At 40.1% G+C, this 15,418-nt stretch overlaps 1 protein-coding gene across 1 annotated transcript; it reads left to right on the top strand.

Moving 5' to 3' along the window:
- The first annotated feature begins 1,795 nt into the window (after positions 1 to 1,795).
- LOC111611719 lies at positions 1,796 to 4,176 on the top strand. The gene is made up of 3 exons (XM_023349576.1): positions 1,796 to 2,293; positions 2,352 to 2,573; positions 3,322 to 4,176. The coding sequence occupies exons 1-3, from the start codon at positions 1,796 to 1,798 to the stop codon at positions 3,961 to 3,963; spliced, it is 1,362 nt and encodes a 453-aa protein (XP_023205344.1). The 3' UTR covers positions 3,964 to 4,176.
- Positions 4,177 to 15,418: the final 11,242 nt, after the last annotated feature.

The raw sequence follows: 15,418 nt of genomic DNA on the forward strand, positions 1-15,418 counted from the left end.
ATTTCTGAGTTTGAAAAGTTGAAAGTTTTCAACTCTTAAAACTGAAATTTCCAAGTTTTTTCTTGAAAATGTCTTAGATTAGTCTTTTTTTTTTAGTAAATCTGTGACATGTTAAGATCAATTATTTACTTATTTTTACTAAGCAATTTCTGAGATTAGTCTCAAAATATTTGTTTTTCTTCTAGCAAATTTTTGACTCTTCAAACTCAAAAATTTTCTTGTTCTTCCTAGAAAATTTCTGAGATCTTTTGGCAGAAATATTCTCCTTTTTTCTATCTATGCTGTCATACATTTGTCCTCTTCACCTTGTTAGAGATGAAGAACCTCGCCTGCTGTCTTCGGAGCAGAAAATCTCGTCTCAGAGTAGAAGTGAGCATCCTTTGTCATGTCTGCGTGTTTCTCTGCGGGTGTGCTGCGTACCAAATGTTCTCCAACATGTCTGGCTTCCTCCGGTGAGCACTACAGCGATTCTCACTGTCTGCCCACTTTACACCTCCCATTCAGGTCTATTTAAACCGCCGCTTGCCTTTTCAGCAGCTTGTGGCGCAGGAGGTCCGGCTATTTCTGTTTCACGCCATCTCTTCTTGTTTCTGGCCCACTTCGAACCTCATCGGGGCGAGCGGAGGATTGTTAACCCAATCGGAGGAAGTGTAGAAGTTAAAGGTCTTCATGTCATTTCACACTTACTACGTATCAGGAAAAACATGAGGAATAAAATCCTCTCTCGTGTTGTTGTTGGATAAAATCTTTCTGAGCTCCAGACATAGAAAATTTCGTTCAGCTTTTTAAATATCTGCCTGGTTTTCCTCTGGCTTCCCACGATACTCTCACCTTTAATCGTCACCTTCCATCCGTCCTCAGTGTTTCCTGCTCTCTTGAACAAAGCAAACCACTACAAATCCAAACCCTACCAATAAAACGTAACGATTCATTGTCAGATTTAGTTCTGCTTGTAATCTGAGCAGGTTAGGCTCTGAGGATTTTCATAATGAAACGTCTTGATTAAAGGCAACCAGGAAAAGCAACAAACAAACATGGAGAATTGATAGAGAACAACAGAAGGAACCAGTGGAAAACCAGAAGAGCTAATTATACTTGAGTGGAAGCAGAAAGGGGGTAGACTTATTTAAATCTGGGACCAAATTTGCAACATTTGTTACATTTTCAGCCAATACGCTTCTCGGCCTTTTGGCTAAGACAGCGGTCCCCTCCTTTGGGTGGTGATAGCGGTAGTCTTTGTGACTTGGCTGTTGCCACTGATTTAGAGGTTCAGTAAATTTAGTCCCCGGGTGAGATATTGACCACTAAGTAGTGGAAAATATCTTTTACCTTTTATTTGTATTTATTGGTGTTTTTAAACTATTTATTGGTTTTAGTAAAGGTTTTAAACCTTTAACTGGTGGTGCCTCCACCATGGCGGCTAGCCATGCCGGCATGCGGAGGCACCACAGTGTTCGATTTTTATTTAAGGAAAAAGAAGAAGAAAATAGAGTAACAAGATTGGACTTTTCCAGAAAACTAATCCAACAGGTGCTGAAGTTTCGGCCAGATGACCTGAATTGTATCCTTACCCTGCCTTTCAACAAAGGATATGACGTAAGTTTTTGCTCTGCCGCACTTCTTAAGGAGTTTTGGACACGGTTTGAAAATGCTAAGACCCAGTTTTCAGCTTTTGACGTCGAGAAACTGACTGACAACTCCCTGAAAACGGTGATTGTCAGGATGTTCAATGAGACTGTCAGTGCTGAAGACATCTGTATGTGGCTGGGTAGATACTGCACTGAGAGGCCAGGCTATGAAGGTGCGGGATGTGGACGGCATCTGGAACTGTGCTTGGCGGGTCCCCATTAAACAATGGGAAGACCCCCAAGGCTTCCAGGGCCTGAAGCATCTCCCCTCAATGATAGTCCTGGGGGAGAACAGAGGCTACATTCACTATCAAGGCCAACCCAAACTGTGTCGGAAGTGCGGCGAGCATGGTCATCTGGCCGAAACTTGTGAGAAAGTTTTCTGTGGTAAATGTCGAGAAGTGGGACACACTTTTGATGAATGTATGAACGGGCGGAAATGTAATTTGTGTGGTGGACAGGATCATTTGTTCAGAGACTGTCCAAAGTCGTTTGCAAATAAACTGAAAAAAGGAAAAGAGACGCTAACGGAAACGGCTAATGAGCAAGTGGAAGCAGCTGGGTCGGAAATTTCAAATCTCCCGCCAGGTCCTCTGATTGGAGGAGAGGAGGAGAGGGCGGGAAGCGGGGAGGGGAAGGAAGCCCCCCCCAGACCGAAACATCCAGTGAGGGGGGGAGATGCTAACCGAAGGCGGAGCTAGCTCGGACTCTGAGGAAGAATAGACGGACAGCAGCGATGATGCCCCCCTCCCCGACGCCCAGCTGGCTAAGAGGCCGGCATCTGAGTCACCTCCCGACCTTACCCCCAAGGTAGGGAAGAGAGGAAGGCTGGAGGAACTCTTCGGTTCTTTCGGAGAGGAATCCAGAGCCTTCCTCGCTGGCTCATCCAATGAGGTCTCGTTCCTAGACTTTGCTCACCAATCAACCCCGAAGGACCCAAACAAGGTAACGGCTTTAGAAAGACGGCCGACACCGAGAGTCCGAAGGGGGAATGGAGCTCCAACCCGACCTGCACCACCATGTGGGAAGGAAGAGCTCTGTTCACAGGACAGTCTCTGAACCCGCCTTGTTTTAATGACCGCCCGTTTTTTAACGTGGTTTGAACTTAGTCTTGTTTTAATCCTTTAAAATGTCGTACGTGATTTTAGCCATCATACTCATGACTCTCACCTTCTCAACCATCAATGTTAGAAGTGTGAAGTCGCGAGTTAGAGCCCAGAGTGTTTTATCCTTTTTAACCTCCGTACAGTCAGATGTGTTTTTACTACAAGAATGTTCACTCCCGTTTTTAAAGACTTACACCCGGTGGCAGGACTTGTGGCCACGGCCGTCTATATGGAGCGGCTCCAACGAAAATAAAAATGACGGCGTGGCCATTTTAATAAACAACCCGCACATCTTGGTGGAGGGGAGCACCGTGGTGAGAGAGGGACGAGCACTTTTAGCAAATCTGACTTTTAACGGACAGGATTTTAACCTCTTAAATATTTATGGCTTTAATGACAAACAAGACAGGTATGACTTTTTAGACAGAAAAAGAAACAGAAAATTAAAAATAAGAGATTTTAGAACCCCAGTAGGTTTTAACCTTTCTCTTTTATATGCTTTTATTCGGAAATTTTTAGAACATTTTAGACTGGAAGGAGAGGAGAACAAGATTTTAACTAATCGTTTTATTGTCCCTGTTGTGCAGGACCGGGAACCAGTGACTCCAGTGCGCGGCCTCCTGTATGGAGACGCCTCCACCGTTTGGCGCAATGTGAGCCATCCCGTCCTTCCAAACAGACTCCAGGACCTGTCATGGATGGTGGCTCATGGGATCCTGCCGGTCAGAGCCGTTATGCACTCCCGCGGCATGTCTGCAACGTCCATCTGCCCCCGACCCGGTTGTGGCGCGCCGGAGTCGGTGAGGCCCCTGCTGTGGGAGTGCAGCGCTGCTGTGGACCTGTGGGCGAAGGCCGGCTCCTTGCAATTCCCACACTTGCCAGCAAGGGAGGTCCTCCATGCACAGCTAGTGCTGTACGGGGTGAGCCAGCAGAAAATGACTAAAAAAAACTTCGCTGAGATGTGGCTCACCCCAGCCACCATCAAAGACGCCACTTGGACCTCCAGAAACTTGCTGGTGAGCAGGCGCAGGCAGATGCCCCCCGTGGCTGTGCTCCGGATGGCAGCAGCAAAAGAGGAACCTCAAGGGCTGCAGGTGGCGCGCCAAGGACACAGCCACCAAGAAGAATCGCCTGCGCCTCCGTGGACGAAGGAGCCGGCGCTCCACGAGCAGAGGTCCAAGCAGCGGCGGCCTGGCTCTCCGGGTGAGGCAGGAGGGAAGGAGCTTTAGGGCGGGATCCCCTCTGAGCACCAAGCGCTGTCTGGAAGGACGGGACGGCTCCGGACTTGGGAGGGAGTCACCCCGGTCCTGCTCAACTTTTAACACACAGAGATTTTGTATTTTATAATTCTTGTTCTTAGCTTCTTTTAGCCTAAATTGATGAATTTGTAAGTTTTTAGAAATTTCTGAATAATTGCAACAATGTAATGTTTTTAAATGTTTACAGTAACAATAAAAAATTTTCGAGAGAAAAAAAAAAATTCAGCCAATACAATCCAAAACCCTTGGAAAAACCTGTTTCCCTCCTCGCCTGTGGGGGCGCTGCACCAAGAACTACTGAAGAAAAACTTCTGAGGAAAAAACTAAATGCAACTTCCTCCTTCATGAAATGCAAACAAAACTGGAGTGGCGTCAGATTTTAGCAGTTGTAGGATTTCTTTCTTGGCTAAAGACAATAAGCCAATTATCTCGCCAGCGCTAAGCTAGCATGTTTGTTTTGATTGCATTTACCCAGAATGCGGCACTGTACTCCACTTCCTTCTTTTCCAGCGGTCTCCAGTCAGCTTGGCGTTCACAGAGTTATTTTTTCAATACTAATAAAAACCTTGATTATCAGTATCGACTGATATGGATGAGTACCATTAGTTTATGCTGTCAACTGGTGAACTAAATATTAAATGTATGCATGATATGGAAAAGAAAAAGGGACGCAGTTGCATCGTTTTGCTTCTAACTGTAAACACTTGCAGGAAGAAAACAAATGGTTTTTCGCTGTTTTTCAACGTTTTTTCTGCGTTATATTTCCGTTTGCGGTGGCGCACCAGACTTAATCAATCATCTATATATATATATATATATATATATATATATATATATATATATATATATATATATATATATATATATATCGATTGTTCCTTTGTTTGGCAGCGCAGCTATATACGGTAAATAATAGCATCATCTTTTTTCCCCTCCAGCTTTGTGCGCATGCGCGAAGTTTCCAGACGTAAACAAATGGTCGATATCCCTTCAGAATGAACTGGGTTTGTCTTTTTGGACCGGTACCGTTGGAGTAAATGGACGGAGACGGATGGCTGGGTGGAGGTTTGCTCTGCTGATGGTCATAAATATTTACTCTGACTACATGAGCGACTCCACCTGTTCGGGGTTAAAAGTCAGCAATGATCCGGTGAGTTTTACGCTGGAGCACAAGGGAGGCGGGCGAAGCTGCAGAGCTGAGAAGGAGGACGGGATGAGAGAGGAAGAGAAGTGATGACAGGTTATTTTTCACCTTTTCCCTCCTGAACACTGATGTTGTTTCCCGCCCTCCTCGAACGCGCGGCAGATCCAATCTCAGGTTTCCCTGGAAGGCCCTTCTGACGCCGCGTAACCAAATGAAAACCTTTAGTACACAAACACGGACACACCGGGACCAGGAGGGAGGCTGCGGAAAATAATAACGCGCCGCATGAATACAAAGCATCAATATGATTCTTTAAGACATAGGAATGTATGCAGGTGTGCGGCGCCCTGGAACAGCTTCACTCTCTGAACCGTTTTACATTTTTTCTTGTTTTAACTGCAAAGTTTCTGGTGACAGAACTCAAAGTAGTTCACAGATATTTTGAATTTATCTCTATTAATCCAGCTGTTCCCTGAAGGCCTCAGAGGTTTGTTAGGGAGAACAAAATGTATTTTTGTTTTTATGACCCCAAGATATGGTATTTCCACTTGGTGTCCAATAATTATAGAAATAATACAGTGTTTGGGTGAAACTTGTGGAGCATCATGTTTATAGTAAATTATCACATAACCAGAGATGTTACTGTTTGCTCTTTGACAAGATGATGGCTACAGAAGAGGATGAAGGTCACTGACAAAAAAATCTGAGAGATTCTCAGAATTGAAAATATTTCTGTGAATTTTTATAATTTTGACTTTTTTCTCAAATTTCTGACATTTTTCTCAGATATTTGATGTATTTCTCAAAATTCTGATAATTCTAACCTTTTTCTCAGAAAAAAAATATTAAATTTGTAAAATATTTGCTGAACTCCGATCCTAAATTGCACAGCATGCTGGGGGATGTAGGCAGAGGCAAGGCTTTAGCTGTTTCTCACCGCGTTTAATAATGCCAAATAATGTAATTCTGACATTTTTCAGAATTATATGTTGCATTCTAACCCTAATCCATTTTTTCTGAATTTAAAATTTTTTAATTCTTTCACATAATATTTCTTAGACTTCTCAGAAATAGGACTTTTTTTTTTTTAGAATTCTGCCATTTTATTATTATTTTTTTTATCCTTTTAGTGGCCCTAAATGTTTTTATGAAGAACATGTTAATATTTGTGGTTGTGAGGATGATAGATCTTTTTTAAACGGACTGTTTTCTGTGTAAAACGTAAATCCCTTTACATCCTGGAAGCCTCTGGGATTCCGATCAGCTGACGGTTTGATTCTTATTCTTATTTCTGCTCAACAGCATGAAGCTGCAGAGCCATAAAAATAAAAGCCACACAGCAAAGAACCATCAGCTTTCTAAATGATTTTTATTCATCTCTTTATCCGCCTGCAACCTCCATTAAACCTCACAGTGTTTCAGCTCCTCAGGGAGGCGGTGGGACCCGGAAAGAGAACCGTGACAACTTGGAAAGATTTGAAGAGACGGCGATTCAGACGAAGGTGAAGACGAGGCGATGGCAGCTAATCAGGTAGGTGTGAAGCAGGAGGGTCAAGGTGAAAGTTCCTCTTAATACGATTCGATCCTGTTGGGTTATTTCAATCTATTAATGCAACAACAGAGGAGTCGCACCCTGGGAGCGCTGGGAAATTTAGCTTCTGCGCGCGCGCTGCGCTTTGGAGTGGAAATGAGAGGAAAAGGTAAAGGTCAAAATCAGCTTCCCTCCGGAGACGCTCCTCTGCAGTCTCTGCTGTACTTCACTTCGTCTCAGATTCAGCTCAGCGATTTGTCAGCAGACGGAAACGAATTCAGCTCCAGCTGAGATCATGTAAAAGCTTCTGCTTGTTACTCATGTTTCTCAGACTGATATTTAATGATTTAAGTTTCCGTAAAGGATTCAGGCTCATTCTTCTGTTAACAACTTTGTGGAAATCAAACAACACCCAACATTATTCACTTCCAGTTTCCTTTCAGAAAAGGCGGGAATCACCATGGCAACCAGTGATTCCGCAGGTTCTATCCAATCCTCCTTCATGGCTCCCGTTGTATTAGCTTATCAATTAATCAAATTTTTGGTTTTTGAAGATTAAAGTTTGGAAATTTAGAAAGTTTTGGAAATTGGAATTATTTTATATTTTTTTTATCTTTTGCACTCGTCGGGTTTCCATTCCTCTTTTGATTAAATCTTGTTTATATCGTTGAAAAACTTATCACAAAAAAAGTGTTTCATATCAGTCGATACTGATAATTATTGATGCATTTATTGTTTAAAATATTTGAAATACTACCAAACTGGTGGGGTGACCCTTCCTGTTGTATCCACAGTTTTCACTTCTCGCCGTTGTTCTTTTTTTATTTTAAGCAGTTATGAAGAACAGTGGAAAAACTTTAAACTGCTGCTGCGCAAGTTACTCAACAGGTCGTTGCTAGGTAACCAAAGATGGGGGAACTTGAAATTGCTTCTTACCCAGCTGGTCGTTGCTAGGTAACCAAAGAGTGAGTAAGTTAGTTGTTGCTTCCAACCTAGCTTAGCTAGCCATAAGAAATTGAGCAGCTGAAGTCTTTCTTCTGCCTCTATTACCCAGAATGCTGTGCGGTTCTGGCTGAATATTCTATCAGCTGTATTATTGTGTGTCTGTTGTTATGTATATATATATGTATATATTTTGTGATTGTTATTGATTTGCTGTCCAGCCCTATCAGGACTAAAAGTGGGTTTATTAATTTAAAAAAGTTTGTGTTCTGCATTTATGTCTCTGTATCTCGTGACTAAATAAGAAAAAGCCTTTGAGTTAAAGTTTTCTCTCTTAATTTTGTTTTTCTGCATAGTGTTTTTCAGCAGGATTATAAAAGATCTTCAAGGTTATTTATTAAATGAAGTAATTCCTTAAAGTTTGGATCTGAATCATTTCTATAAAACCAGAACCATAAACCATTTGTCCTTGGCTCAAGATTATGTCCTTTGAGAGATGCTGAAAAATATTTAAAGTGCAACAAGAGGAGAGTTCAGTGCTCTGTTGAATCTGTTCTTCACATTTTTGGGGAAGCGATTTTGGAAAACAGTAATTCAGGTGTGATGAAACCTTTTAACCCTCAATTTCTGCAAATTCTTTTATAAAATTAAGCCAAACACTTAAAAAAAAAAGTAATCTACTGGGAATTAAGCGTTTTCTTTCTGAGAATGATAGTAATGTGGGAGAGGAAATATTATATTTCTGCAGAAGTTAAATAAAATCTGCTTTTTGCATTTTGAATTTGCTCACTGAAAATCATTTTACTATTCTTGTGCATTGAGATTGTGGCCTTGCTGAAATGTATATTGCTTTTGTTTACACAATTTCTTTTATTAAAAAATTCGAGTTTAAAAATCTCCCCAACAAACAAAAGAGTGGATACGAACAATCTGTGGATACAAATCATGGCTGATTGCACAAATACATTAAAATATCAGCCAATTATGACAGATTTCTTTATGATCTACATTTGTAGAAACATCCCACAATGAACCAGATCTAAAAAAATGTTTTATTTCGTTTGATGTGAGCAAAACGAGCATAATTTTTTTTTTCTTACATGCAAGGCCAGTTTAATCTTCCTTTACCTTTAATGGGTTCTGTTCCTGCTGCTTCAACATATTTTTATTCAAGTAAAAAGTAACTTAAGAGTGAAAAAGTATTTTATAAAAAGTCTACTCAGGGCCTACAGAGCACCTGATCAAATTATGAATCTTTTAATATTTAAAAATTACATAAGCAGGTAGAACAAATTATAAAGTTAATTTGAGTATCTTAAGTAAATGACAATAATTTATATAAGTAACAAAAAAATAAAATCAAGTAAAAGAAAATTTTTTCAAGTCAGTTTCTTTCAACAAAAAGATTTAAGAAACTTTAACAAAAGCTGCAAGTGTGTGTCTGTGTCTGGTGAATTTTTTGGCTCAAACATGTTTGTTTTTCATTCAGTGGGTAGAAAATCCAGAAGGTAAGAGTAGTGATACTTCATAATGAAATTACTCAAAGTAAAATGTACAGCAAATGTAATACTCCTAAAAGTAATTTTTCTTTTCAAAAAAGTTACTCAAGTAAATATAATTGAGTAAATGTAACTAATTACTACATAATTCTGGTAAATACAACCAAATTAAACTTCTGAGTCTAAGGTATGGAGAGAAAATAGGCTCAAAACATCTGTGCGTATGCAGTACTGGGTTTATAAACTGTCTAAGCCTGTTTGCATGTAACTTTGAGTAAGTATAAGTGTAAAGCAATACTTACTCAAGTATTGTTTCTTGTGTTTCTTGCTATTTGTGAACCACAAGAAACATTTTGAGCTTGATTTCGGTAACTTTCAAATGTGTTTTTAAAAGCACACACCAATATCAAGAAATTATAAGTACACAGTACATCTACACATACACACAATTACAAATTACACAAAGAATGCAATTCAATACAGGGTTTGTTTTTTACCTCCAACCTCACAAACGTGATAAAATTCAAAATGGCTCCAATGAATGCAATGTGCATGAATCGCTTCATACACATGAACAAAACCACACGGACACAGGCCATGTTGCCAGTGAGACTCTTCATGCTACCAAGACGCTCATAGATTTATGTGTAAATGATGCATTTAAATGCTGGTGGAAAACTGGATTATCTGAGCGTTGTTCTGCATCTGGTGTTTGTTTCTCTTAAAGTTTTTCACTTTACTTGCACCGAAGTGGCAAAGACGCGGCTCCACTAAAGAGAAACCCTACTAGCGCTAAAATCTGATGGCACTTCATTATTTACATTGCATGAAGAAGGAAATTGTGCACAGTGTCGTCTGAGGTTTGCCTGCCGTTTCCTGCAGTGGTTCTTGGTGCAGCGCCCCCACAGGTGAGGAGGGGAACAGGTTTAGCAAATAGTTTGGTGTGGAAGAGAAGCTGAAAATGTAACAAATGTTGCAGTTTGAGTCAGGTGTGAAAAGAGTCTTATCTTCCAATGGACTGTTCAGGGTGTTTCATGCCTCTTGGGTTCTGATTCAGCGAAATCTATTTCTAGAAACAACAACAATTTCTCTGCAAAGCCACAGTAGTCACCCAACAAATGAATAATCCACAATAACAGATTTTCTCATCATCCTTTGTAGTGTATCTAAACTGCAATAAATCCATTCCTTCTCCCCTCTTGACTAGGCTTTGCTTATTTTTTCCTCTGTTTGTCACGGATATAATAACTGGTGTGATGCTGAGCAGCGTCTTGGCGCACAGGAGTCACAGAAAGTGATGAAACATGTTCATAAATCCTCTCATCTAATAACAGCAACATAAAAAAGCATACATGCTCCTATGAATAAAAACCGAGACAATATCTAAAAGCTCAAACGAGAGAGAAGAATGCAACAGAAATGTCTTCATCGTTCATGTTGTAGCTGATCCTTCATACAGATTTAAACAACTTCGGTCTGGTTTTTCATTTAACATCTAAGCTTCAAACATAGATATGAACTAATGGTCTGGTTTCAGGCATGGCGTATGTCTGTTCCTGAGTGGGTTTACTTTGCTGCCGATAGTGGATGGAGGTCATGCAATATTTACAGCAGATTTCCCTGAGATTTGCTTGCTTGTTTTCTCTGAGTGCTTCCTCCTAACCAAAAAGCAGCATACCTAAAATAAACACGTTCTGTACACCGCCCGACAAGAAATGAACATTTTTGTGAATCAGAACACAAAGTTCATCCGGGGTCACTTAAGGACGTGTTCCAGAGCTTAAAATAGGTCCTGATAAAGCAAGGTGCCAATACAAATTCAGCTTAACGGACCTTTTAAACTAAACAGACCTGTGTTGCATTTGGCAGGGGATCGATGCAAATTAGAGACAACAGGACAAAGTGGTTCTGTAAGACTCAACCCGCATTTATAAGGGTTTTTTTGTAGTAGCTTCATAGTTGTTCATAAAAGTGAGTTAAAATCCGTCCTAAAGGACTAAACTCTCGTTCAACACCTGCATCAAATGGTGAGTCATTAGCAGGCTTGTGCAGAACTTTCAGACAAGCTGAGAAGGTATTTGGACCTTTTGAATCAGCTTTGTTGGAGGAGAAACTTATCAAAAACTGGCAGGTCACCAATCCTTGAGGTATAGTGCTGGACACCCAATAGTCTACAGAGAAGTAGACAATTGAAAATACTTATAGCTGCCTATTTTAATAGTCCAAACACTAAATATAGCTTAGCATGTATCAATACAGTGGAAAACGTCTAAAAATGCAGGGATCTCTTGATTTTTCCGCAATTGGAAGGGACTGATTGATGTAATTTGGCATCTGGAGTCTATAGGTCTACATAAAAAGCTATGGCAGGCCGGTTTGGGCTCCCAGGCCTTGAGTTTGACACCTGGTCTCAAGTGGAGACATACTGTAACCCAACATCCTAACCGCTGGTTCTTACAACAGAGTGTCAGGGCCACTGTAGAAAGTTGGTTAATTTTTCTGTGAAGGGAATTTGGACATCTTCATCCAAAAATTTGTTGTAACTAAGAAGGTATTCCTCTGTGTGAGGAGCTTCTCAGTCAGACTTCGGCTGCCTTTGTGGGTCTTCATTATCATTTAATGACGTTAAATTGTGCTGAAATTTCAAAGTTTAAGCTTTAACAAATGTGTTTGCAGCTTCAAGATAAAACACAGAAGCAGCTGTTTTGTGTTTTTTTCAGACGTCTCTGTCTTCGCTGCAGTCGGCTGGATGACTGTTTCAAACGGGACGTGACAACCTTGCCGTGCACTTGGCAGTCTCGAGCCAGCGACCGTCACATCTACCAACGTCTTGTCAACAAAATGCAATCATCTCCTGAAAAATCAGATTACAGGCCGTGCTTCACATTTCTAATTTGATTATTTCATCAGAGCACTTGATCCGGAGACAGGCGATAATTCACTTAATGGCAGCCACACTTCAAAAATACACCCGTAGTAGCAGTAGGATATGGTAATTAATCTCAAGCCAGGAAAAGTGTGTTTTAAGCGAACCTATTAGATTTGAGCCGCCTTGCCTCATGCATCGCAAAATGATGAGGAGCAGGAAAAATAAAGCTGCTGCTGCTGCACGGTGTGACAAAAAGGTCAACAACCTGCGATCAGAAACTCCTTTATAATACAGAAACATAAACACCAGATGCTGAAATATTCCAAAGAATTGTGGATATTTATTTTGTGCAGTCCTTATACACACACAAAAAATCCAGAAACCTGCTCACTGACAATGACTTGCATTGGTTTTAGCTTTCAAGTTGTCAACATAAAGAGCTAGACCGTAAACGTGTCCGTGATATATAAAAGAAAAAGGGACACAGTTCTTTGCTGCTAAATGTCAACTCTAAAACAACTAGACAATAAAGTCAGGAAAAAGTTTTAATTAAAAAAAATAGCAAGGGAGAGGAAAGTAAGTCAGCTATGCTAGCTTGACTTTGACACTTTGACATGTGGATGTGCTGCAGAATTCAGTGTGTTTCAGTTCAGTTTAAAAAAATAATAAAAGGGAAAATAAGTAAACTCACATATTAACACGCTCACAGAAAATCAGTAGAGCAGGTGTTGATATTAGCTAATTAATCTCCGCTGTGATCAATCACTTATTAATAATCGCCAAATAAACATCAAACTTTAAAACCGTAATGGACTGAATGTTCTGTTTTTGTATGGAAAATGTTTGCTTGTTTTTTGGTGTTGAATCCTGATACATTAGTGGCATTGTTATATTTCATGAAATAAACAGATGGGTTTTAAACCTTGATATAAAGCTGCAGTATGTAACTTTTATAAAATGTGTTTTTAACATATTCGACAAAACTGCCACCATGTCGTGACAGTTTATGAGAAAGGTAATTTGTGAAAAGACTGAACTCTTCACTGAGCTACTATTGAAGAAACGCTTTGCTGTCAACCAAAACAACCAATCAGAGCCAGGAGGCCGGTCTCAGTGCTGTCAATCAACCTCATGTCTGCGCTGCTACATGTTGGAGAAACAACTTGAAGTTACAGGAAAACCATTTATCCGCCATCATCGGTGGCTATTCTAACTAGCCTTAGCATTCACAACAGGTTGCTAGCTGCAACATAGCTAGCAGCACAGCCGCACTGATTGACAGCGCTAAAATCTGCCTCTAGTTTTACATTTTCTGGAAGTGTGTTTTGAATTTGTTCTAAGTAAATCAGTCTTTAATATTTGATTATTTCACTTAATACCTTTTTTTCCATTGTATAAGTACAATAATCTGCCAGTGGAACTTGTACTTTAAAAAAATACAATATTAAGGAATTATTGGCCTAAACAAGCTTCTATATGTTGCTGAAAAGGTACTTGGTAGTTTTGTCTTATTTAAAGTGTAATAACGTATTTGCACAAAAAAATAGACAAAAATACTTGGTAAGATTTAATGTTGTTGGAGTGCTTTACTGTTCTTGAATCCATTTTCAAAACTGCAACTGTAAATAAGAATCATTATTCATGTTTTTTTTTCTTTTAAATAAATATAGGAAACACCCAGAGTGCTAAATTTATTGTAAAGATCCAGAGAGAACTTTTTTTCTTCCAGTTTTGCAACTTGTGACTGTAATATAAAAATCAGAGCACAGTAATGGATAAAACACTGCAGACAGAAAGCAGATGTGTGGCTTTATTATTCTGCCCCATTTATTTAGACTAGATGAGAGTCCAGTGTAAACACGCTCACATGATCCCAGGAGGCAAACCTCCAATCAACAGACAGCTTTACCTGCTGATTTCTGGTCGAACCTTCTCGCTCTGTGTTTACCTGCCTCACTGCGCTCCAGTCGATCTGAGCATGCTCAGTGCATCTGTGTTGTTCTGCAGCAGAAATGTGGGTTTCTCCTCTTAAATGGTCAGAATATTATAGTCCTGTGGAAGAAAATGAGGAAACCACTTCTGATATTTGATGTTTTTAATTAAAAAGGGTTAGCATGTTGATGTTTTAGTTGTATACAACTAAATATTTGCTCAGTGGGTCACAAGAAACTTACATCTTTGTGTATTTTTACAGTTTGCACAGTAAGAATTTGGAATTTGTATTGACAAATGTTGATGTTGCTTCTTTTAAGAGTCTAATATCTTAAAAGAATTAGACTCTTAAGGGAGTCTAAATCCCCTCACTTTCTATCAAGTTACAACAAATTGTTGTGATTTTATTCACTGTTTCCAATGCCTTTGAATGGTACAGAAACAAGTTTTTATACGGATTTAGAGCTTAACTCACTTCTCTGAACAGATTTTTGTTATTTTAAACACAACGATGCTTCTTGTGACAAGCCTGATTTCACTGTTCCTGCTCCAAAATGACCCAATATCTTACTTTTAAATTCCAAAATATTCACACCACTGCCAGGTTTTAATTTAAAATTATTTTCATTGAGACAAAGGCTGCATTCGGTCCTGTTTAGTCCACTTTAATCGAACTCCAGTTCGTTTGTCTACAAAGCCCGATTTATTTGGGAGGCGTGAACATGTAATCAAACTCTCATACAGACCAAAAAACCAAACTCTGGCCCGCCATTAAAGTTAATTCTGATGCAGGTTGAATGTATATGTGAATGCTAAGTAGACAGGAGACTGCTTAAGAAAGCAGCAAGTCGACTAAAACACAGGGCATTCTGGGTAATACAACCAAAACAAACGTGCGAATCTAGCGTTAGCGGGTGCTATGTTTTGTGGTCTTTTACCAAAAGCAAAATAGAAATCCTATAACTACCAGAATCTGACGCGACTCCGTTTTCCTTCAGTTCAGTGTCTTCTTCTGAGGTTTTTGTGTCATTTGTTTCAGTGGTTCTTGGTGCAATGCCCCCACAGGCGAGGAGGGGAACAGGTTTTTCAAAGGGTTTGGTTGGTTTGACAGTGCAGTGTGAAAGTGAACCACAGCAGCTGAAAATTTAACAAGTGTTGCAACTTTAGTCCCCAATCGAATCGAGTCAGGTGTGAAAACAGCCTAAGACTCAATGAAGCCTCAGTTCCAACAGAGCAGTGTGATCCCGGGAAAGAAGAAGAAAATGAGGATCTGTGTTTGTCTGGAGGAGAAAAGGTGGACAGACGGAGAGTAGATGTGGCTCGTCCCCAGCGCCAGGCGTCACACAGAAGTCTTTCTGGCCTGTCACTCACCGTCAGCTCATATTAGACGCCGAGGGAAAACCCACTGGGATAGAGACAGGGATGAAAACTGCAGGATTGGAGGGAAACCAGGGAGGTAGAAAGTATGACAGAGACTGGAAGGGCATGGAAAAATGATAAAACCCAAG

Source organism: Xiphophorus maculatus, chromosome 2 (assembly GCF_002775205.1).
Source record: "Xiphophorus maculatus strain JP 163 A chromosome 2, X_maculatus-5.0-male, whole genome shotgun sequence".
Taxonomy (NCBI): Eukaryota; Metazoa; Chordata; class Actinopteri; order Cyprinodontiformes; family Poeciliidae; genus Xiphophorus; species Xiphophorus maculatus.